The sequence below is a fragment of the Arachis duranensis genome, chromosome 9 (genome assembly GCF_000817695.3).
Source record: "Arachis duranensis cultivar V14167 chromosome 9, aradu.V14167.gnm2.J7QH, whole genome shotgun sequence".
Lineage (NCBI taxonomy): Eukaryota > Viridiplantae > Streptophyta > Magnoliopsida > Fabales > Fabaceae > Arachis > Arachis duranensis.
The window spans coordinates 97,616,702-97,642,582 of record NC_029780.3 but is presented as its reverse complement, the minus strand read 5'-3'; the positions used below and the strand labels follow the sequence as shown (position 1 = coordinate 97,642,582).

The following is a 25,881-nucleotide window of genomic DNA, read 5'->3' as shown; positions in this document are numbered from 1 at the left end:
ATCTTGTAGGAGGATATAGGGTTTAACCCTGCAAAAAGTTGGGTGGTGGGTTTCTGGGTTGAGTGAGGTGAGACGCCAGAGAGAGAGGATGGACGGTCACTGCGTTACGTCTTGTTTGTGATGTTCTTTTTTTATTGCCTGTGGGGGCGGGGGGTAGGAGAGGAGGCAGTGACCTTTGGGTTTTTAATGTTTCATTGATAATGTTAAAGATGGAGAAAATACTAATAGAAGATAGAATATTATAATTAAAATTATGTGGATAATTTTTTTAAAATAAATTACACTAAAAGAACGGTTATGACAAATTAATTATTACAGAAGACAATTAATTACACAATTATTAATCGCTAATTTTTTTAAATATTTATGATAGTTAAAAAGAACTAAATATTGAGAAAAATATATCATAATATAATTTTTTATTCATTTCAGAATTTTTGATATCAATAAATTTTATTTCCCCCAAAGTTAAAGTAATTTTTACAATTTTTTCATTTTTATTTTCTATTGATAATCAGAGAAAAAATAATGGAAAATCACAGAAAAATAAAAAAATAGATAATTAATTAATCAATGAAAATTTTACGCAATATAAAAGAGATTAACATACAAATTAACAAAAATAAGTAAAAAAATAATTAAGAATATATTTATTTTTTTATAAAAAAATTTGGTCCTTCCTCTTAAATATGATACATGTTAAAAGAAAAATTAATTATTGTTAATAATTTTAGTATTAAAAGTTCTTTTTAATAATTAAATCTTTCTAACAATTTTTTAAAGTAATTCTTCCTTTTTTCTTCTATCTGCCGAATGAATAACTTTTATAACATTAAAAAAGAAAGGTAAACTTTATTTAGATAATAATTGTTTATATGTACTCTAGAATAAAATTTTTAATTAACCCACAAACCAAAAAAAAATTAAATATATGAATTATTTTCAAGTACAAAATGAAATTTTAAAGTTTATCAAATTAAGATGACATTTGAAAACTTAAAATATCACTTTTTCCAAAAATGATTTTATAAATAAATTGAATGTTATGAGAACTAAAATTATAATTTAGTCTAAGAAAAATATATAGTTATAATAATAATATAAGAATTAAGAATTAAAAAAAAAACAAACTGCATCACTGAATGTGATAGAAGAACCATGATAGTGTGAGATGTACAAAGTCGTATAGTGAGTGGTTTTGAAACAAATTAATGTTATAATGGTGTCTTTGAAACAAATTAATAAGATATTTGATATAGTGCTAAAGTTTGCAATAGAAAATCCTTGTCTTTGTTTTCATTATGCATTCTCTTGTCTCCCTATTATAAGCTATATATCTTATTCAATATTATAAATCAATACTTGGAATGAGTTAAAGTCTACCAAAACTGAAGTGAATTGCATACATCTTACTCAAACCATACCAGCCCATCAAATATAAAGTCTAAAAAAATTCATAGAAATATAAACACCTTTTTTCAATTAATAGATACTAAAAAACAAACATTATTATTCTGGAGTAGACACAAAATCTTTAGAGTAATAAGCTAAGTTTCAAGAAGCCAATTTGCAAATAAAGCAGAATGTTTTCTCTAGAAAATTCATTTAAACCATATTTATCAAGATTGACCCAAATAAAAATAAAATAAAAGCTACAAACTTTTATCAATCATGCAGAAGAGTTCAACTGAAACTTGAAAAGAATTGAAAAATAAAATAAAACCTACACCCAAAAAAGATAAATTTGAGACCAACCCACACTAATTCAAAATTAACTAATCATTTTTTTTCTCGTCGATAATTTTCTTTCAACCTAAACCTATATTAGAAAATCATTAAGGAGAACCTGGTTTAACAAAAGGCTGACCTTCCAAATAATCTGAACATAAGTTAGCAATGCTTCCTTTATGATCCGAAATGACAGCCGATAGCCATTTCAACATCCATAAGAATGCAATCAGCAACTAACCTCAGCAATGGGTCAGAGTAAAGTTGCTCCAATCTTTTTGTATCCTAAATTAGAATTTATAAGTGAAACAGTTCACCAAAAAAGTCAAACAGTTCTGGTCATGAAGGGGAAAAAAGATCATCTAAAATGTGGAGGTTTGGTAAACTGGAAAAGTAAACTTTTAATTACCTTTGAATTTGTAACTGTTATTATTTATGAGCCATACCATCTTATTTTAAGGGTGATTAAAGTCTTACTTTATCACTTTACCAACCTCCTCAAAACATATCAAGATAAGTGAATTTTTATCCTACTATACCAAACATAGGATAACTTTTATTACTAAAGGAAACGAGAAAGATGTTCATAAAATAAGAAATTTGATTAGAAGGAAAAGAATACAAAAATAATGTGTAAGCATCCATAATTAAAGTAGAAAACCTAAAACAATATTAATGCAGAAAATGCTCTTTAATATCCCAAGAAGATCCAATGAAAAGTAAACCTCAAAAATTGAGTTCTTATTTCCATTTATCTTTTATTTTTCCTTTTTTTTCAAGAAAAATGAAGAAGGCATAGTTGTTGGGGAAAGGGGGGGTTTTCACAATAGAGACCGCAGTACCACTCACCTCATGGTAAGAATAGAAAAGGACACTATCACGACAATCACCAACAGCGATTCTAGTGAAATGTATAGTTAATCATGTTACCAAGAAACGTGTCCTTCGGTGCACAAACTTTCTCACTCTTTGGGGATTGTTATTTGGGAAATCACAAACATAAAATTGCATTCAAGAAAATATCTTAATGAGTAGATTATATAAGAACATAAATACAGCTGAATGAAAAGAAAATCTTGAGAAAGGATAGCGTGGCAGTGTGGAAGTGACAGAATAAATGGACAAACGGGACAAGTTTCATGAATTACAATATTGCCAGCTGATGCCAGGAAGTAACAATCAAGATAACAACAGATTGCAAGTACCATTCCCTGCCATGTATTGCCATAAGCAAACCGGAACTGCCATACTTCATTTTCATCTAGTTTGATCCCATCAGAACTATTATCATTGGGGCTGCTGGCAAGACTGCTGGCTCCATCAAAAGAGAAGACCCCATTAAACAAAGAATCAGCTCAAAATCATGATTGTTGGTGCATGAGTAAATCGGTTGACTTGTGATGTTTAACATCATAGAGGCCAAACACCTTCCTACATGCTTTTTTAGATCCAAAACCATCAACATTCTCAATTGATCTCTTATACATCTTCATCTACCAAGATATTATAGTATAAAAATTAGTAAATTAGCATTTATTTGAAACAAAATAAAACAAATCATAGAAAATACGATGATGATACCAATACTGTTCTGAGGGGTCATTTGGGACAGAAAACGTCGATGGAAGTCGACTCAGTTTCAAAGCTACATCTTCTTTCAATGTGCCATTCATTCGTTCCCATCCTATAGCAGTGCTTGAACTATTCTGCAATCCAAATTGGGAGTGATCTATTTATCATGTATCAAATCAAAAGAAGAACTTAGAAAATATACTAATATAGCTTTAATTAATGTTAATGATGAATTCCTACAAACTAATAAGCATAAAATTGATTCTCAAAACACATAATTAACTAGTAATCAGAACAAAAAAGCATTAAAGATTGTAAATACATAATAATGAAAACCCACCATTTATTGCAAAGGCATAACCAATAACCACCCCAAAGATTGTATTCATCCACGAACTTCTAAGCACTCAGTGTCTCAAAATTGTCCCAATAAGTTCTGGAGATATCCATACACTTCATTTTGAGATTCTGCACTAAAATCCATCACTCGGATTCATTTCTTCCAGATTAATAACTCACAAGGAATCCATATCCACGGGAAATTAAATTTAAAGAGAAGAAAAAACCCACTCATTACACATAACCTTATAATCTACTTACTTTAAAACATCTGCACTAAAAAAGCTTTCTCCTTCATTTTCTTTACAATACATATCGAAGTTATAGCTATATGAAAGTGCTGAAGCTTAACTTCAACCGGGATGCCAATAATTCAAACTCTCCTCCATGTACATGAGAAACCCAAAAAGCACACAATTATACCTAAGAGACACCTAATAAAAAACTAAGAGACAAAAAAGAGGAAATCACAACCAAACCCAAGAATCTAATCTTATGCACAATTTTACCGAACTCTTAAAAGATATCCCACTTCTAACGGAAATGAGAGGAAGCATAACAGACGAAAACCCCCCAATTACTACCCCCATCCCCCAACTTACCCCTCAACTAAGCTCATCCCGAAAATCAAAAATCACTCCAAAATATGAAATTTACCCCCAAAACGCATAAGATCATAAACACGGCACAATTCAAGCTCAAAATCAGCATTCAAATTCACCACACCACACACAAAAATGATTGCACGAGCCGCCAAAATTGCGCCCAACACAGAACGTGACAGAATCAACCATATATTTGCCAAAAAAATATTCAGCCATAAAAGAAGGGGGATAATAAAAGGTTCCTAGAGAGAGAAAGGATGGGGGGTTTTGAGCCAGAAAGAGAAAGCGTGTGAACTTACAGTGACATTAAGGTGGCTCCATTGAAGCTTGAGAGTGATGCCCGCAAGAGTGTGGAGGAGCCAAAGCATTAGGGTTTGAAAGCGGTGAAGAGAGAGCTAAATCATTTAATCAAGAAGACCCTTCTATTCTTTCCTAATTTAAAATTCCAGTGCATACTGTGTAACAATTTTTGCTTTGGGGAAAAAATGCTCACATAAGTTCATCAAGTTAGCGTAGAATCTCCTGAAAATCACTTATTTCTCCACTGGCACCGAGAAGTGAATGTTTTCCAATAGGCTTCAAACGTTCAATGCTCTTGTACGTAGAATAGATCCATATGAGCCTATGATTGACATAAGTCCAAAGTGAGACCAATGAATACTTTGCAGACAATCGGAAGAAAAACACGCTTGAAAGACAAATTATAATACGCTTGAAAAAGTACATTCTTTTAATGATTTTGGGGTTCATTATTTAAATTATTGCATAAATTTTAATAACTTGTAAGAAAACAAAAAATATATATACCAAACAAAGCACATGTCTATATATAATAACCATGCTTTATTCTAAAACACAGAAATATACTCACATAGAGAAATTTAAGTATACGAAAGAGAACAATAAATTTCATAAACATCACAACTCCGGAAATTAGTTCATGTTACATATCAAAATAGCTTGTAAGAAAACAAAAAATATATATATCAAACAAAGCACATATCTATATATAATAACCATGCTTTATTCTAAAACACAGAGAAACATACTCACACAGAGAAATTTAAGTATACAAAAGAGAACAATAAGTTTCATAAACATCATAACTCCGGAAATCAGTTCATATTACATATCAAAATAGATCTATTCACAACATATTTTACCTATTTTTCAACTACTTAACACAACTAACCAAAGTACTGACAATTCTTTACAAACTTGGAATTTTATTATATATATATATATTGTAATGAAACTGATGATTAGCCACTACACTCATCCATTCTTTCAACAGCCTTGACAGTATTTTCACATTGTCCAAAGGCACTCCGAAGCTCTTCCCTAATAGTGAGAGGCTGATGATTCCCAAATAAATTAGAACCTTGTGAGGACAAAATTCTTGCATGAAAATCATGGTTAACCATCTACAGAGAACACAGCAAAATATAAGAACAATGAATGTAGAAGCCAAAAAAAATGAGATGAGAAAAAAATCAGGTATGATCAAACTTTGAACACTAATAAAACAAATATTAAACAAATAAATAAAAAAAATTTAAACGATATATATGTATGCATATATGTATTACTATTCACATAGTTTACTAAGAGATAAAGAATCAAAGTGCATTAGGTCAAGAAATACCCAACAATTCCAGTTGAGAACAGAAATCAGTGAAACCTGACCCACTGGAAGACTTGAGCTCGATGAACATTGAATGCTTGCATTGGACTGAAACTCAACTGGATTCTTAAATTCGAAAAGAAAATGAGGAACAAAGGGATCCAGATCAAATTTCTAAATCGAACAACAGAGGAATAACATCAGTAACTCTTAACACTTGACAAATGAAAAACACAAAACAATATAGCCAATTCAGGTTGACCTGATCAGAAACAAAGTGGACTAACTTAACATCAGATTTACATAATAATGTTATCACCTGTTGTTGATAATCATGGGTGGAATCCTCCAAAAACTTCACAATATCAATATCATCACATATTGCACAAACAACGTGAAGAGATGTATTCAATTCATATCCAACAGGTCTAGGATCCACTATGAAGACAATTTTCTTATTCATCAACTGAGAAATCATGCTATTCGGAACAATGTAATCATCCATTGACTAAGAAAAAAAAAGAAAAGGTACATTAGCAAAATTCACATACCTGAACCGTAAACTCTAAACCGAAAAGAAGGACAATTAAATGAAATTAAAACCAAAATAATTACTTGGGAGGAATTTCTTTCGTCTATCAAAAAGTCTGAACAACTCTTTTTGAGTATTTGCATCACCTCACATCCTCAAATATGAAAATATTGCTGCCATTTGAATGGGAAACAATAATTTTGATGCGATACCTAAATAATATAAACAAAAGAAAGATATACACTGAGAAACATGTGCAGAAGATGCAATAAAGGAAAAACAAAACTGTTACCAACAATTTCGAAGGAAAACATAAATTATAAAATGCAACCAACTTTTTAAAGTATGAGGCAAAATCATGTTGGCATGTAAAGGATACCATTCAAAACAATAGCGAAAGAATTAGAAACTGGGGATCAACAAACTATATGTAAAAATGATTCCTCTAATTCATATCTAACATAAAGAAAGAGTACCAACCTTGATGCACTGATCAGCCTAAAGTTTGTTGAAAAAATGTGCATCACTAATGACATTGATGACTTTAAAGGTACCGCAATAACCCTGAGTGGTAATCATCTTTGCTTGAACTTTGAAAATAATTTCTTTTCCAATGAGTTGATGAAAAAACTGTGGACAGTATTGGTGCTTAATTCTCTGTCATAGATATTGAAAAGTGATCACTAATTAGAGAACAAAATTGAAGTATAAGAAATAGTTATTCATATAGTATATAGCAATAAAATTTAAGTGGATAAACTATACATCCTTTTCATCTTCTAACAACAAAAGACATTAGAATAGGTTCTCCCTAATAGCTTAGTGGCTGCACTGTCTAACAAGACAAACATTTCACAAGAAGTCACGTCTTCAACAAGTATCTTAATCTGTAACTATAACAAAGAAAGTAAATATGAGATTCACCTATTTGTGAGTTTAAGAAGAGGCTGATAAATGAAGGCTACTTATATTATTGAATCAGAACACATGAAAGAAAATTTGTAAATCATAAGCTCGATTTACCTGATCATAAAATGCTGGACCTCTCTACTGCACAGCTGATAATGGAACACATTATCACCACCTACAATAGGATGACCTCAAACACAAGAAAGGACCCACCACTCTGGATCTTCAAAAATCTCCTTAATTTTTTCAACCATAAAGAATTGTCCATCCTATTAAAAAATTAATGAATTGAATGGGTAAGGCATCTCTACAATATTCAAAAATCAATTAACACGAGTATTTCCTACATAGGACTAAAATATGCTACAAAAACTAATAGTGTGCACCTCATTGTTTCCCTTAAGATTATCAATAGTCCATATTAGTTTTCAATCAAAAGATTCATCATTAATTACAGATACTAAATCCCCAATATCATTACTACGGAGTCTACTGAAATGGTGGCTTGTAATACTGTATTTATGAAAAAAAATTAATATTAGGATAAAAGAATTTCAGCAAGACAGTTATAGAGGGAAACACACACACAGTGTGTGTGTGTGTGATAGAGAGGGGGGCACAAATTTTGAGTTTAGAGAAAAAAAAGTTAAGGAGATTTGAAAACAACTAACTGATTCAGAAAATTCACAATTTCCTGCATCTCAGGGTTGATGGAAACTCGAGAAATATTGATCACATTTTGAAGACTGACTTTATCTACAAATCACAGAAGAGAATAAGAAGAAATTAATTCATAAAGAAACTATTCATTCGTAAAGAAAAAATATTTAAACAAATCAAACTGAGACATGTGCAAATGGACAACTCTTCACCTCCATTGACTTTGATCTTGAAAGATTGTAGAATTACAACAGGTGGTCTCTGATACCTTTTCAAACTATTCATGTCTATAAGAGTAGAACAATCACCAACAAGATTTCAGGAGATTTTCTTCCTGGGTAATGATTATAAGAAAGGATGGACAACAATAGAATAATTCAAGAGCAGTAAAAAAACAAGAAAAACATGCATAAGGTAATTTAAAAAAGGATCAGAAACAGAAAGATAATCGATACCCATCAACAAAAACTTCAAGGATCATAACTTTCAATATCTTTCCATTACACTCAACATCCCTTCTCTTTTTCAATCCGCAAAGGACCTCGACAAAATATGTTTAGTAAAATTATAGAAGATAAGATTAAACCCTCAGATAGAATACCATGAGACATTTCCTTGAATTCTTATTAATTTCAATTTAAAACACCTTTATAATGGTTCATATTTGAAAAAGTAAAACTTACCTATTAAGTACTCATAATCAATGGGCTTTTGAAGAATCTGGACCATAGAAATTAGACTTAAACCAGGGTTAGGTATGACTGTACTTGCACCTGCAACAACAGAGGTACTACACTTGAAAAGGATGCGAAACCGGTGTCTTGTAACCTTGACCAACCCACTATTAGGTATCACTTTGAAGTCAGAAATAATGAATACATATCCTTCTTTTAACTGATGAATAAAAGTTATGATCAAGTCATCCTTAACAGTTGCTTGGATCTTTTGGTGCTGAAAAATAAAAAAGAGAAAAAAATTATCTCAGCCTTTATAAATATTATACCATGACATATTACATGATAAAAATTATCACATACACAATTTTAAAAAACAGAATTTAGTTAACTAAAAAGTGAGTTATTGATAGCACACACACACACACACACACACACACACACACATGCTTATCCATCAAGACCATATGTAAGAGTTTTTGCATTTTTTTATTAACAATCCTAGCATCTTCCCAAATGGTCAAGATCTTAGCCTCAATATTCCAAGCTTCCTTCCATGGAGAGATTTTCCCAAGAGTATCAATAGTAAGACTCATCTTATAAATAATAGAAATGAAAGAATGTAGATGAAAAAAATAAAAAAAAAACAAAATCTTGGCAAGAGAAAACTGTGTCGGATCTGAGTCTTATCTCAATGGAAGGGAATGCAAAAGAAGAAAGGCAAGTAAGGAACAAGTGATAGCTTTTGAGAGATCAGCACAATACTCCATCACCTCATCACTACTTATAGCAGAGAAATGAGCAAGCTTGTAAGGCAAAGCTTGTAGAATACGTTTCTCTTGAAGTCCTTGCATAGATTGATTGATTGATTGATTGACATATGACATTCAATGTGTCCATACCTAATTAAATTACATATACTCATACCTCTATATATAGCTATGTCATATCAACCTATCTATGAATCTATATCTATCTATCTATCTATCTATAAACAAACTATACCTATTGATTCATGCTATCTTTGACTATATAATTATATTGTTCCCTATCAGTATGAGTGGTGAAATAGAACACATGATCTATATTGACCCAAATAAAAATAAAATAAAAGCTACAAACTTTTATCAATCATGCCGAAGAACTCAACTGAAACTCCAAGAGAGCTAAAAAGCAAAGTAAAAATGACACCCAAAAAAAGATAAATTTGAGACCAACCCACACTAATTCAAAATCAACTAATCACTTTTTTTCTCATCGATAATTTTGTTTTTAACCTAACACAGAAATGAACATAAAAAATGGTATCCCTTTTTCAAATTTTTCGCTTTTAAAGATAGTAGAGCTCCCAATAACAACACGCTTTGGAGATATTTCAATTGAAGAAATCTTGACATTCTAGTTTGATTCTTATCAGCATAGATTTTAATGACACCATTTTCTTGAGACCAAACAGGAAAAAAAATCTACAAAGGAGAAAGAAGTATGCTGTCCCAAGAGCCCCTGTGTAAACAGTATAGTCCCTTGCATGCTTCCCACTTGAATCCCTTGTATCCTTCACTACCTGAACAGAATCACAAAGAAACCAAATCACCCAAACAGTTGGTGAGCAAAATGAAAAAACCGATCACAATTGAACATAGTTTATACACAAATAGGTCAGAAGAAAAATTATTTAACTTAACTTTCTTGCAAATTTTCTGACCCCATTTCCATTTTCAGTAGAACTGGGTTGCAATTTCAGATCTAAAACCAGCTGCATTCTCAATTGATCTCTTATACATCTTCATCTACTAACAGATTACAGTATAAAAATTAGTAAATTAGAATTCTATTTGAAACAAAAGCAAACAAATCATAGAAAACACCATGATGATACCAATACTGTTCTGAGGGGTCGTCCGAGATAGAAAATGTCGATGGAAGTTGGTAACCTTGATGTACAATGTACCTAGAAAGAGAAAACTGGGATAATCCAAGAAAGGATCCAGAAACACGGACTGGATAGGGATAAAAAAACTGGGTTGACAGTGGTGACGAAAGAATCAGGATGACAACACCCACAGAGAAGATCGAGGCAGGAAGCCGAGAGTGGAAACAGCTAGCAAAAGGAGAAAAGAGAAAGGTAGGGCTAAGGTCTCGGTATAGAAGGAGAAAGTTATGAGGAACATGAGTTCTGATGTTTCAATCCATCGAGCAGCGAACAAGGTAAGTAAACCAAAATAAACCAAAACTAAACATTCCAACATTATTATAGTGGATAGGATTAATTCAATATTATTGTAATTAAAAGGAAATAAAACTAGCAACAATGAACGTTAACTTCATATTTAAATTTCAATTTCAAATGTTATAAATTTTTAAATGAAGACAACATATATATTTTTTTAGTAACAATTAAATTTAACCTTAGCTTGAATAATTTAAAAATGGCAATGAAAACCATTTTATTAACCAGGATCTATATCTCTTTCGCGGATTATCATTTTTTCTTTTTTTTTGGGTACTGATTAATAATTAATTAATTATTCCACCAGTTTACTTGAAATTGATAAAATAAACGCATATTTTCTTTTGTTGTAATTAAAAGAAATTTCATTAAATACATAATATCATAGTTATATCCACATTAGAATTCAAAACATACTAAGTATTACAAATCAAACAACATTTTAAAGTAGTATCTGAACATATTAAACTAAAAAGCATGCGGATTCTTCACAGCCTCATGATCGCTTCCACATTGGCTTAAAGCATCTTCAACTTCAGGTATAGAATCAACTAGAACATAGATCTGAACAAAATTGAAATCCTCTTAGTTATTGATATTTTCAAATACTAATAATTGAACAAATTATAAAAAGTATACAACAAACCTTATGCTCATTCATCTCAGCAGCAGCCTCAAAAACATTAATAACAGAGGCATCATCCTAAATTTGTTGAACAATATACACAGATCGATTCATCTCATAACCCACAGGCCTAGCATCAACCATGAATACAACTTTTTTGTGCAAAAGACTTGAAATGAGTTTCAATGGAACAACTTTGCAATAATATCCCTAAAAAATACAAAATAGTTAACAAATAGCATAATAATAATTTATCTTTTCCTTAGGAATGTCAAAAGATGCAAACTAACTATATCTATATGTATATACTAATTAAAACCACAATTGGATGATAACCTGATTCAACTCTGGGTGATTATCCAAAATGCTCGAGCATCTTGTCTTTATTATTTGCACGACCTCAAGATCTTTAAGAACAAATATATTGTTGCCATTTGTATGAGACACTACAATCTTTAAGCAGAATCTTGAAAACCATGAGAAAACAAGAAAAATTTTAGTAAACATTGAAATAATAATTAGTTACCAAAACAGAATAAAATTAAAGAAGAAAACACCTTGGGACAGCATCAATGCATTGAAGCTGACATATATCACATGATAAAATATTTTTATTAGCTCACACAAGAGAACTACATAAACAAGTTGAGAACCACCACTTATGATTCTTCAAAACAGATGATATAGTTCCCAGAATAAAAACGTAACCACCCTTCCAGTAAAGAAAAAATTATTACAGCATTTCAAATTTCAAATAATTTACAAAACTATCATTTACTAACTTTTTAGCGTATCATATAACAAGAATAACAAAAACAAATGATCTAAGAGATTTTATTGTAAATGAGAAAAAAATATACGTTCTCAGCATCAGAATAGCAGCAATTGGGTGAAATAAGATCAGCAATAATATCTTATATAGTTTCTGATTAAATATAATTATCACACACTACTTGAGTCTTGTAATCTTTCCCAGTTGCATAATGTAAATAGGTGTTATAGATTGGTGGAAAAATGGGACCGTGAAGCCTTGCCTAGAATAATTTGGTTGGAATAAGTATCCGACGTATAGATTCAGAAAAAATAAAAAATTGCATGAACATGTTCTAACATAGGGTGAGGAATCATACATTGATATAATCATCAGTTGCAGCTGGTTCCGGATTATGACTAAAGATATTTACAATTTTAAAGCACTCGGAGTAATCTCGATCAACTGCAGAATTAATTTCAACCTTGAAAATTTTCTCCTCTCCAACAACATCATCAAACATATGTGGAGAATATGACCGACGGACCTTCGGAGATCAATATAATAATATCAAAATATTTGAACACAAAAAAAATTTAATAAAGATTAAATGAGGTTCGCTATGAAAGAGTTCATACTGCAAGCACATTAGGATCAACAGGAAATTCTTCTTCTATCCTGAGAAATGCTTCAGAATAGATTTTTCTAAATAGTTTTGTTGCCGCATTATCAAATAGAACAAACAAAATAGCACACCCACCATGATGAATCTTTACCTGAATCACATATCTAACACAATTAACAACCAAGAATAACAACTAAAACCAAAAAAATGCTTAACAACACAAAGAGTTGTGCATAACAATGAACAAACGAAAAATCCAAAAGATTGATACTTAATCTATTCCATAATAGAGTTACATATAAACCTTACTTGACCATAACATGTTCAATACATGAACCACAAGCATCACAAAGGTAGAGATCCTCATGCTCAATAACGGCATGACCAGATACACATGAGTAATACCACCAATCTGGTTCATCCATAACTTCCTTAATTGTCCCAATAACAAAGTAATGACCATCCTGTAAAATTTTAAAAACAATGATATACTGTAGAATAATGATTAACAAACCAGCTTATGAAACCCGACACGCATGTTTAATAAATTCAAGTTTAAGTATTAAATGGAGAGTTTGCCAATCTAAAATAGTACCCCGTTATCTGCATGAAGATCTTGAATATTACTGATCTTTTTGCCATTGAAATAATGACCATCAACTTTAGAAACTAAGCATCCAAGCTCATTGGTCACAAGTCTTGAGAATCCATAATTGGCTACACTAAATCTACATACAAGATACAATAACTAATCTTCATAATACAAAACATATACATCAATACCCACAAAATAAGCATAGCAGGTTGTAGGTTTACAATTTTTTTTATCACAACTAACCTGCTTAGAAACTCAACAGAGTCAGGAATGTCGGGATTAATGAATAACCTAGAGACATTTATCACATTCTGTAGGATTAACCCACCTGCATGCAAGAATCCTACTCTATTAACCTCAAACCATATTTAAATTAAAAGCTCAAAAAATAGAAAAATAAATATTAGAGTAAAAATTCGATGAATATGCCTGAAACTAACCTTCAATTGCTTTATTTTAAAAGACTCAAGGACAATTAGCGGAGATCTTGGATATTTTTATATGTTATCATATTCTAACATATCACAAGCATTTCCAAACACATTGCATTATACCTTTTTGCTGAACAAATAAGTTTCAAAGGATCAAAATGATCTAACTATATATTTATTGTTATAAACATAAAGACTGGAACAAAAAAATAGAATTAATAGAAGATAACTACTGATATGGGAGAAAGTGAGAGAGATATTACCCATCAGTAAAAACTTCTAGCACAACTGCTTTGATCAGCTTGCCATATGATGCTACATCTCTTTCTTTTCGAACACCAGTAATGATCCCAACAAAGTCTAATAATTATATTGAAATATATACAAATTTGAATCAGAAACCACACTTTTTAAAACATAATACTATGATTCTAACAGGGAAGAGAAAGAAACTTGTACGAACCAATGGAAAAATCGTTGTCCTTTGTCCTTTGGTCAATTTCATCTATTGATGTAAAACACAAACCCGAATAAGGTATCCTTAGAGATACCACAGAAATAACAGAGGTCTTGTATTGGAATAAAAGTCTGAACCGATGTTTCGTCACTCTATTCAAACCAGTCTTTGGTACAACTGTAAAATGGGTCATCAAGTACACATCCCCTTCATTTAGAAACACAACAAAATTTGGTATAAGCTGATCTTTAATGGTTGCTTGGATCTTGTGTAACAGCAGTTGAAAAAAATGCTTTATATTTTGAATTTATTAACTTATTTAGGTATCCAAACAACATAAAAACATTTTATTAAAAAAATAGAACAACAAAAACATATAACTTTACAACAAAAAAATTCCCTTATGCATATTTTTTTAAAAAAAGTTGCAACAACTTAAAGAAATGCTAAAATCAAATAAAACTAACCTTCTCATCCATTAAGACCATATGCAACAGATTTTGAGAAGGATCCAAAGCAGAATTCTTGTGGTACCACAACTTCACAACTTTAACATGCACTTTTCATGATTCTCTCCACGGAGTGATTTTCTCCACCAGATCAACACGGTTATTCATTCCCAACATATATAGGATAAGAACACCAAAAGGAGAAAATATAAAGAGAAAAATTCAGAACTAAGATGAGAAAATAAACAGATGAGTTGGAGTTATAAACTCCTGAAGTTAACAAATGCTAAAGCTTACAATGTAAGCTTCACATATGGGACAGAGATAGACTAATAGGCATATATAGATTGATATGGCTACATACATCATTTAGGAAGATATCACAAGTAACCAAATACTCATGGAAAAAGAGCAAAAACAATATGGAAAGAGGCCTCTTCCAAATTACCAAATACCTAACACATATAGTTTTTTGACAATTCACAATAAAGTAAAAACAAAATTTTATCAATCAACTATACCTACCACTACAGTTAACTTCATTCCAATAGCACAAAGAAAATTATATAATTTATAATGAGCAAACCCCCTAACAAGAAAATTATTTCACACAAACACCAAGAGCACAAACATAGGAGAGAACCATTGATTTACAAAAATAAGTAACAATCATGATGATTAAATCAGAAACCAAACAATTCAAAATTAAAGGATGAATCCAAAAAAAAGTAACAATTAACACAAAAAAATTGAAACTAGAGAAGGAATCGAGAAAGAGATTGAAAAGGAGGAGAATGGAACGATAGCGCAGATATACCTCTTGAACGGCGGTGGCAACGTCTGCTATCTAAAACGGAGAAATCGAGATGGAGAATGAGGTATGATGGAGACAGAGAGACAGATGCACGTTGGGGAGAAGGAACAGACACGAGGAATAGAACAAGACCCTCATGGTGGGATCGAATGGAATCGCAGAGATACCCAAAGCTTCTATGCATGTGCCCAAATCCGAGGAGAGAAGCTGAAGCCTCAGATGAGGATAGGGGCGGCAACATGGTGCGTCCGATGGGGATTGGGTTAGGGATGGAGGAGATGGGGTGAGCTAGTAACGTGGTTTAGGGATCCCTAATCAAGTGAAACTGATGAATTTTGTAAAAAAAATTAGAATAACTCAGATTATCTCACTTTAATTACCTTTATGCTTAGATTGAGATGATTATATTAATAAAAACAAAATCCTGCAACCAATTGTTGTTAGACTGATAGTAAAAAAAATTATCCATACTTTTAAATATTTAATTTTTTAATTGTATACAAATTCAATGTATTAAAAAAATAATCTAAATTATTTTTTTTAAAAAACAAATATTTGGTTCATCTATTAAAAGAGATACGTTTTAAGTAAAAAGAAAAAGAATAAAATCAATTGAGATCTGGATAAATTAACCAAATTATGTAAAAAGATGTCAAGAAAAATTGATATATGACATTATAAAAAAGTTATTACTAATAATATATTTATTACTTAAATATATATGTTGGAAATAACAAAAATAAAATAACAATATATGAATAGACGTTTTAAGTAAAAAGAAAAAAGAACAAAATCAATTGAGATCTGGATAAATTAACCAAATTATGTAATGTCAAGGAAAATTGATATATGACATTATAAAAAAGTTACTACTAATAATATATTTATTACTTAAATATATATGTTAGAAATAACAAAAATAAAATAAAATTTTATGGATAGAGTCTAATACAGATTAAAATCAAATTATTTTATGACAGATTAAAATTAAATTTGCATTGGTATCATCTAACTGTTCTTTCTATAAAAAGATAAATAATTATTTTTTATTAATAAAATGGTCATAATTTATTTTTATAGATATATTAACAATATAGTTTCATTCTGTTTTTTTGAAAAAAACAATATTAGATTTAAAAAAGTAAATAATCAAGTTTTTTAATAAAATTTAATATTTTGAAAACCACATAGTCAAATAACTTTTTGATATTAGATAAAATAGCTGTATTTAAAAAATGGCTTTTTAAACCAAAAAAGAATCAAAATAAAATATGAAAAATATAAAAATATGAAGTAAAAAAAAAAAGAACAAAATCAATTGAGACCTGGATAAACTAACCAAATTATGTAAAGATATGCCAAGAAAAATCGATATATGACATTATAAAAAAATTACTACTAATAATATATTTATTACTTAAATATATATGTTAGAAATAACAAAAATAAAATAAATTTGTATGGATAAAATCTAATTCAGATTAAAATCAAATTATTTTATGACATTATGATAGATTAAAATCAAATTTGCATTGGTATCATCTAATTGTTCTTTCTATAAAAAGATAAATAATTATTTTTTATTAATAAAATGATCATATTTTACTTTTATGGATATATTAACAATATAGTTTCTTTCTATTTTTTTGAAAAAAACAATATTAGATTTAAAAAAGTAAATAATCAAGTTTTTAATAAAATTTAATATTTTGAAAACCACATAGTCAAGTAACTTTTTGATATTGGATAAAATAACTGTATTTAAAAAATGGCTTTTTAAACAAAAAAAAGGAATCAAAATAAAATATAAAAATATGAACCATTAAATTTATCAACTAAAGAAGATGGTATCTTTTAAATGAGCACAACAATTAGGTGCTTATAGAATATGCTATATTTATATAGACCATTAGATTATATTACATAGAAATCAAAGGTTAATATAAAAGAAGAACATTGATAGACTCTAATAAATACATAACATTTTAGTGCATAATTAAGTACATTAAATGTGAATACTCTAATACAAAATCTTTTCTAATACAAAGAATTTGTATCAAATTTAAGAGTGAAATAATATTAAACTCGTCCAAAATTATTTATGAATAAATTTTTACATGTTCAACTATTAAAAATTAAATTAGAAAAGTATATTCTAACTTGTATTTTCTTATTTCTTACAAATTATGTAAAAAGGTGCCAAGAAAAATTGATATATGACATTATATCAATTTAAACTTTAAAGTAAAAGATTTTTATATGTATTGATATGTTTTACATTTATTTTAAAGAAAAAGATTATACTTGCCATTTTTAAAATATTATGTATTAAAATGTATTTATGTATATACATACTAATATATTATATATTTATAAACCATATGAATACTCTTCTTTCATAACATCCTTTAATTTTCATTTAATAGAATCTAATGGTTCATAAAAAATGGTGCATCTAGTGCACACAAAATGGTTGAGATGATTTTAGACATACCACAAAGAAAATGTCCATCTCTAAAGAAAATGTAGACCAAAACAAAACTATAAATTACACAGATAAGATTGGAAAATATAAAAAAACTGCATTATATCTTATCAAAAACTTCCTTAAATACAACGTTTTCAGTCCTGGTAGGATCAACTAATCCTTTATCACAAAGTAAAATCTTAAGACCATTTCTATTCCTAACTCGGGAAAGAGCTACATAAAGTTGACTGTGACAAAACACAGGATGACGCAAGAACAAACCGACTGTTGATAATGTCTGACCCTGGCTTTTGTTGATTGTCACCGCAAATGACAAAGAAACTGGGAATTGACGGCGTTGGAATTTAAACGATATAACTGTATCACTAGGAATCAAATTCATTTTGGTGATGAAAAATTTTTCCCCAACATTGCTACCAGAAACAATATCTGCACCGATCACATTTGTCCCTAGATCTCACACAACAAGTCGAGTGCCATTACACAAACTCCCAGCTGGATCAATATTCCTCAACAAAATAATAGGCACGCCTATTTTCAACTTCGACGAATGATTAGGTAGACTAGAACACCTAATCTGATTCAAGAATTCAACATTTATCCAATCAATATCAACATCAGAATAGGCATCACTACCACATATCAAATCAGTACTGAGATAATTTTTCTCGTCACCGGGCAACAAGTCAACTTTATAATTGTTTATCTCTTCAACATTCTCGATAGTCGTAGCCAGTATTGCCCTATCTTGGAAAAAGCTTGGATCACGAAAATTCTTAACCAAATTCGGATAGATTGTATTTGCAATATCTTCCATTGGATTTTCCAAAATAGAAATGATTAGATCAGAAGGAATATCAACAAAAAGTTTATCATTGACCAGAGTTCCACATCGACCTTCACCGATTTGAAGTATCCAATCTGAAAACGACCTTAACTCCTGAGCAGTTGATTGTTCCAATCCACTTGCTAACCTCATATTTTTTGTCAATCACAAAACTTCGCAGTATTTCTAGAGGATAGAAGAATTTATGGAAGCCATCACAATCTCAGCATGAGAACCTTTTGGAATAACTGGCAAGACCTGCCTAAAATCACCACCAAGAACAACCACCTTCCCACCAAAAGGTAAATCTTTATTCCTATCAGAGACTGAAACCATTATATCACGCAACGTCCTATTGAGCGCTTCAAATGCTAATTTGTTAGTCATCGGTGCCTCATCCCAAAAAATCAAATCGGCTAATTGGACTACCTTAACTTTTGGACTATCTTTCTTAATCCGACAAACAGTGTCTTCAGTCAGCTCAACAGGAATATTGAACATAGAATGCGCCGTCTTACCACCAGGTAACAACAGAGAAGCAATACCACTAAAAGCAATGTTTATAACAATCTTTCTCTCAGATTGCAATCTAGCTGACAAAACTCTGTTTAAAAAAGTTTTTTCAGTGCCACCAAACCCGTACACAAAAAAGAATCCGTGCCTCTTGTTCGAAACACAATCAATAATTTTATCATAGACTACCCTCTGTTCTTCATTTAACTTTAAGATATTTGCATTGTGCTCACGAGTCAAAGAAATAGTATCATACTGCAACTCACGCAACAGAATCAAATTGCTAAATTGAGAGACTAAAGAGTTATTAGGAACCGGCATGCCAGCATAATTTCTCAATGATTTTCCATTACTCTACAATAGTTTCTCAATCTCCAACAAACAAAATGTTTGCAACTCGTCCTGACTTATCGTTAGATCTACGTTTAATGATAATTAATAAATATTAGCACCATAATATCATTTATGTACTGTGTGCGTGCGTGTGTGCCTGCCTATCATATAATAATTTCATCATGAACAAAATTCTTACCGGGATATTGCAGCTCATGTCTTCTGTGATAAAGAATATCATCAGACAAATAAGCCCAAGTTTCTTCCCAAACTGACAGAGGTCTTCCAATGGAAACAAATAGCAACAATATCACAAAAAGCCTCCTTAGCTGTGCAGCTGACGCTAACTCAAGGACTTCCTTAATAGCAGAAACATACTCCTTATCATCTATTAAGAATCCCATGGCGGAACATGCCTCGTGAAATGTATCATAAGTAACACCATTCATGGTTCTTATACTTCGAAAACTGAACAACCTCTCTGCACATTCAAAAGCATCCGCATGTAGAAAAGTTCACCAGAAGAGGAATGAGCGAAACTCAATCTTCCAATTGAGAATCACCTCTGTCTTGTCTTCCACTCCCTGCTAGTCGAACAATAGACAAATTTGCCTGGATATTCAACATATGTTAAAGACCGCCCCTCTGGGAACCGCCTGTTGGCCATCATCCAACTCGTAAACATCGTCAGCAAATCTTTGTTGCACAAATAAACATGAGTAGTGATATTAGCATCATCGAATACAACATGTTGCTAGTTCAGCAAGTGAAAAGTCAACCTTTGTACCGATGGCCATCTATGATGAATATCATAAGCAAAAATTCTCCACATGGATTCAGACGGTGATAAATAACGACAATCGTAATACTGTTTGATCTCATCAACCACCTGAGAAGATTCACCAACATCATATGTTTCTTCAACAGTTGCAGTCACCCGATCCGAACCCTTATTGACATACTTAAAAAGATACTTAATGACGTTTGACTTGTTACAGAACTCAAGATTTATGTGAGCTTGATATTTCATTAACAGCAGTGGATTATAGGGCATAACAAATCTGTTGTCAATATTAACATTGTTGATCTTCATTGTCACACCCATATTATGACGTCTATATATTGGATAGCCATTTTCATCAAAGCTCGTTTGGTCAACGAATCTTTTCGGATAAAATTTTGAGCACTTACCATCTTTCATGCAAGGAGAACTCGGTCTAAGTCGACCGCAGGGACCATGGATCATGTACTTGGTGACGACATTATAAAGAGATGGAAATTTTTGGGGATTGGGTAGCTCGGCACAGATGAATTCATCAACAATTGCAACACTTTTTAAGTTGCTTTCTCCGTTAAGCCAAATTAACATGTGTGCATGTGGTAGACCTCTTTTTTGGAACTCAATAGTATACATACCTAAAGAATACAAAAACATCCTAAAGAAGCCAGACAACAACATGTCCGAAGACAATAGACAGAAATTGAAATGCTAAGCAAGAAAAGAATATACCTGCATTAAGTGGACCAAAAAACACACCTTTCTTGAGATCGCTAAGGAGGCACTTCAACATGGCATGAAAGACACGACAAGAGATATCAGGACGATCAGCGATAGGAATTCACTCTCGCTCTGTGAATCGCTAAAATTCAGGCCAATTTGGATTACACGTAATAGTAAGGAATAAATCTGGATAGCCAAAATATTTACAAATTGCTATGGCATCTTGACAATGATTAGACATATAACGTCTACCACCAGTGAAGGAAGAAGGCAAAATGATTCGTGTCCCAATTGAAGAAGCTTCATCACCACCACGACGCATAGCCTTCTCTATTCCTTGAAGGACTTCTCCTCTAATTGTACTTTGCTTTATTCTAATCTCATACAACCTTTGGGACTCAATCATGGTGAAACAATCAACAACAAATTGTTGAAATAACCATCTACACTTGTGAATAATTCCATCTTCGTGCTCCCTAATCTGAAGATGAAAACATATGAATTTCCTGAGGGAAACCCTTGTTCTCCTTCAAGGAACATATCCAGGCTATTCACCTCGATAAGCAATGTTCAGCTGGTAACCATCCTCACCATATGAAAACAACAAAGGATACTGTAAGGGCCAATACAGAGCATGAGTTTTGTAAATACGTTGTAACTGACCACCAGTAGATCGAACAATACTGTCACGACCATGATCCGACGATTCAAAATATCCAACAATCAAAGCAGCAACTTCTTCGCAAGAGGGAGCATTGTAAATTCTTCGATCAACCTTCCTTTGCGAATACAACTTCAAAGAGAAAATCTCAGATGGATGACACTGATAGAATTCTCTGACTCTTCGAAATGACTGTGATATAACATTATGAGTATCGATCATTTGCAACAACTCAGTTATCAATTCTTTATCTATCTCAGATGTTTGCCTAAAACAAATATACATTAACCACAAAAATATATTTAGAAACCACACATAATACAATTGTCATATATTTTGATATATCATTATTAGCAAAAAATGACTAATTACACATTATAACGGGAACAAAACACAGTATAACTATCAAATCACAGCTATAAACCTGTTTTCCAATACAAATAACACTAAAACATCAGGAAAATACAATAAAAAGACTGAACAACAAAATTTCAAACACACATACCCAAAGATTCGCTGCCTATGCATTATCTCATGCTGAGTGTCGTATATATATAACTACGCAAATTTAGGCTTCTGACCAGCATCTGGGAGCAAACTCCTAATCCGATGATAATTTTGACCACTTATTATAAACTGTGGTGGACCCCTCCCATCATTCACTGAATCCAATACCTTACTGCCAAGAGACGTGAAGGCAAACATACTGTTATAAGATCGAATATTTTTTTGAAAGTATAAACTCTTGCTATCATGTCCATTAATCAAATTATATAACAGATCTGGGGGCTTTCAGAGATAAGGTAACTGAATTTTTCCTTTTGAGCAACAAACAGTAAAAACATGATGATTAACTATAGAGTCTCTTTCAACATGTTCTAATAACCAGAAACACATGCCACAACTTGAATATTCATAGTTAAGATCACCAACATCAAAGCAACCTGGTAAAGATAAAGTTGAAATAAATATGCACAACAATAAAATTTTTTTATCTCAATTATATGACACGAAATAGATTCAACATAAAATGAATAAACCATTAGCATACAGATGTAATATAGACTAAATACTTGACTCCTTTAAATTTTGTCAGAAAAATATATCACAAAATACTATTTCTATTTTACACTGACTGAATAATATCTCATCACAGAAGCACAATTGAATCTTTTAGCACTAAGTAAATAAGAATCCTATTTTACTCTTCTTAAATAATATACTATTTAAGAAAGAGAGCGTACCTTGTATCTCACTTTACAAGAACAGAGGATGATCAATAACAGAACCAACTTGACTGAATGAATTTATCGAAGGATCATATATTTCTGATTGGTCTATATCATCCATTTTGATTTAAAATAACACAAACTTATGTAAATATATATTCGACAACCAAACATAAAAAAAATTAATCATGAAATAAGAAATCAATTAATTATCTAATAATCAGCATGCAAATTGAACATTAAAAATGTAATAAACTATGAAAACCAATCAAAATTAAACATTGATTTATCAACTAACTAAATATAAATAAAGCTAAATGCACATTCAAGAACAGTTTGATTTTTGTTAACATTAGAATAGACTTTGTTTCATTATTTTAATAACTCATACTAACTATCAAGGTTCAAATTAAATAATCTAAATTACTATTAGAATCATTTTGTATTTTTTAGACTTTAATGACTCAATTGGTCTATAGAAATTTTGTAAAATTTTTAACCAAGTGCCTATATATTTTTTTTTTACTTTAATTGAGTCATTGCACAATTTTTTTTCTTAATTGGCTGCCAAGCCTTTCTTTTTCTTTTAATTGAATCTATGCACCATATTCTTTTTTGTAAACATCTCCTTATACAATTGACCGAATCACTATCAAGAGAGGCATAATTGAAAAAACTAAAAAAAAATTTTGACGGACAGAACTAAAAGAAAAAATATTTATATGGAACTAATAGAAGATTTCCAAAAATTAGAGGAACCGATAGAATAATTAAACTTTTTTTTAATATACAACTATTGATTATGACATGAAATTAAGAAAGTTTCAACAAATAACTCTCGTCTATTATTTAGCTAGAAAAGTTAATTAACTAACTAATTACGTGAATCCAATCACATAACCAAAAAATTTTCATATTGTCCAACACAAGAATAAACACTAATTAAACAATTTAATAACCTCTAGTACTTGTGTATGTTTGAAACAACTATATAAATTAAACTTATATACTGATTTAAATGATCCCATAAAGAATTTTATAATGGCATCAATCTAATTACCTTCAGTAACTATGTGCTTTGAATCAATTATTAACTATTTTAATCACTTTCAACCATGTAAACAACAACAACTAAACAATTCGACGATTATGTTAGCTAATTTAATAACAACTTATCACAATTTAGGATTATTATAATTATTTTAAATGATATTTAGAATTATTATATCATGTTTGATTTTACAAAAATATTGAGTTGTCAAATTAAAAAGAGACCAAGTACAGAAGTCTGGTGATATGTTTAATTAGGAATTCTCTGCGTTACTAATAGTTAAAGTAAATCTTTTAGGTGTAACAATGTAAAAAAACAATAATAAATCAATAAACCAATCTATTATTAGATATAAATCAAAAGAACTTAAAATATAATTTAACAAAGACAAAATTGGACAGGGATAAAATACTTAAAGATATTACTATACCTGACAAAATAAGATTTGAACTCTGATTAACATTCTGGGACACCTCAACTAAATTTTTTAAAAAATAAAAATAAATAGAAACATTGGAAACATATAAAATAAACAGATAAATTATTAGAAACACAAAGATTAACTACAAAAATATAGGTAGAGCAATAAAAATTACCCAAATAATCATTCAAAAAGAGAGCATGCATCAAGGAATCGAGGACCTCTAAAATATTACAAAACGAAAATAAATTACAAAGACTCCCATAGATATCAAATCTCTGAAAATTGGAGCAAAAAACACTAAAAATATCACGAAGGTCAATTCAGTTGACCTCTTGCATTTCAATGGTGACTTTGTGTTCATTTTCTTTTTAAAGAATTTCGCCTATATTCTCTAGCACGAACAGAATTATGAGATATCTTTGTTACTCGTACAAAACAAAATAAGAGGTTGAAACATAAATCGCAAGAACTACCCCTAATTCATTGCCAAAAAGACATCCACATTGTTAAGTTCCTATAAGCAACAGGTAAAAAAAAAAGGGGGTGACTGGGAACAGAACTTGTGAAACACACCAATAAAGAACTTATATAACCATGCACACCTTTGATAATGCAGAAAATGAAAAAAATAAAGTATTATAATCAACACCAATAACTAATTGACATGAAAAGATAAAGTTGTACAACAATAAACAAATAAAAATAAGAACTGCTGCATTTCATTAAAATATTGATAGTGATATACACAATTACATATGGCTATCTCTCCTATGATAAGGAGGATTCCAACATCTGACTACATATCCTAGTATGTAACCTAAACAGGCTACAACATTGAAAATGTGTCTAATCCCTAGCAAAGTCAATATTACAAAAGAAGGAGTTGAGAATAGACCTAGTTGGCAGATGACCTGAGCCAATACAAAAGGAAAACTCCTATATCTAACAATCCTATTTGTTGGACACAGTCCAAAAAAGTCAAATCAAAATAGCATCCAGCTAGCACGATTACATTTCAATCTATTTGGAATCACAAGCCTTCCTAAACACTTATAGATATACTATATAAAATACCTACACCTAGACAAACAGCTCAATTCCACACCTTAAATCAAACTCCATTAACCTTGGCAATCTTAAACCCATGCCCATCTGCATTAGTAGCCGCCTCTTCAATTTGGGGATTCAAATTCCTCTTGCCCTTGGTGTTGACAACATGATTTTCATGAATAAGC

At 30.7% G+C, this 25,881-nt stretch overlaps 3 protein-coding genes across 3 annotated transcripts; all 3 read right to left on the bottom strand.

Annotated features, from left to right (window-relative positions):
* Positions 1-11,341: 11,341 nt before the first annotated feature.
* On the bottom strand, positions 11,342-15,861 carry LOC127741589 (uncharacterized). Its single transcript, XM_052254341.1, has 11 exons — positions 15,624-15,861; positions 14,364-14,564; positions 14,164-14,260; positions 13,713-13,817; positions 13,470-13,602; positions 13,184-13,338; positions 12,888-13,038; positions 12,629-12,796; positions 11,625-11,708; positions 11,520-11,576; positions 11,342-11,437 (listed from the first exon to the last, which is right to left on the bottom strand). Exons 1-11 carry the CDS (start codon positions 15,859-15,861, stop codon positions 11,342-11,344), a joined length of 1,485 nt encoding a protein of 494 aa, XP_052110301.1.
* Positions 15,862-18,565: 2,704 nt separating this feature from the next.
* On the bottom strand, positions 18,566-19,087 carry LOC107466319 (uncharacterized). Its single transcript, XM_016085295.1, has one exon. The coding sequence runs from the start codon at positions 19,085-19,087 to the stop codon at positions 18,566-18,568; it is 522 nt and encodes a 173-aa protein (XP_015940781.1).
* Positions 19,088-19,120: 33 nt separating this feature from the next.
* On the bottom strand, positions 19,121-19,768 carry LOC107466318 (ATP-dependent DNA helicase pfh1-like). Its single transcript, XM_016085294.1, has one exon. It carries the CDS (start codon positions 19,766-19,768, stop codon positions 19,121-19,123), a length of 648 nt encoding a protein of 215 aa, XP_015940780.1.
* Positions 19,769-25,881: the final 6,113 nt, after the last annotated feature.

What these genes read in the sequence shown, in the direction of transcription:
- LOC127741589 (XM_052254341.1), bottom strand. Translation starts at nt 15,861, where the DNA reads ATGTTGCCGCCCCTATCCTCATCTGAGGCTTCAGCTTCTCTCCTCGGA. An exon ending in TTGCCACCGCCGTTCAAGAG is followed by an intron (nt 14,565 to 15,623) that starts GTATATCTGCGC and finishes TTCTAAATGAAG; the next exon opens with GGGATGTGTACTTGATGACC. An exon ending in TTGATCCTAATGTGCTTGCA is followed by an intron (nt 12,797 to 12,887) that starts GTATGAACTCTT and finishes TGATCTCCGAAG; the next exon opens with GTCCGTCGGTCATATTCTCC.
- LOC107466319 (XM_016085295.1), bottom strand. Translation starts at nt 19,087, where the DNA reads ATGAGGTTAGCAAGTGGATTGGAACAATCAACTGCTCAGGAGTTAAGG.
- LOC107466318 (XM_016085294.1), bottom strand. Translation starts at nt 19,768, where the DNA reads ATGCCGGTTCCTAATAACTCTTTAGTCTCTCAATTTAGCAATTTGATT.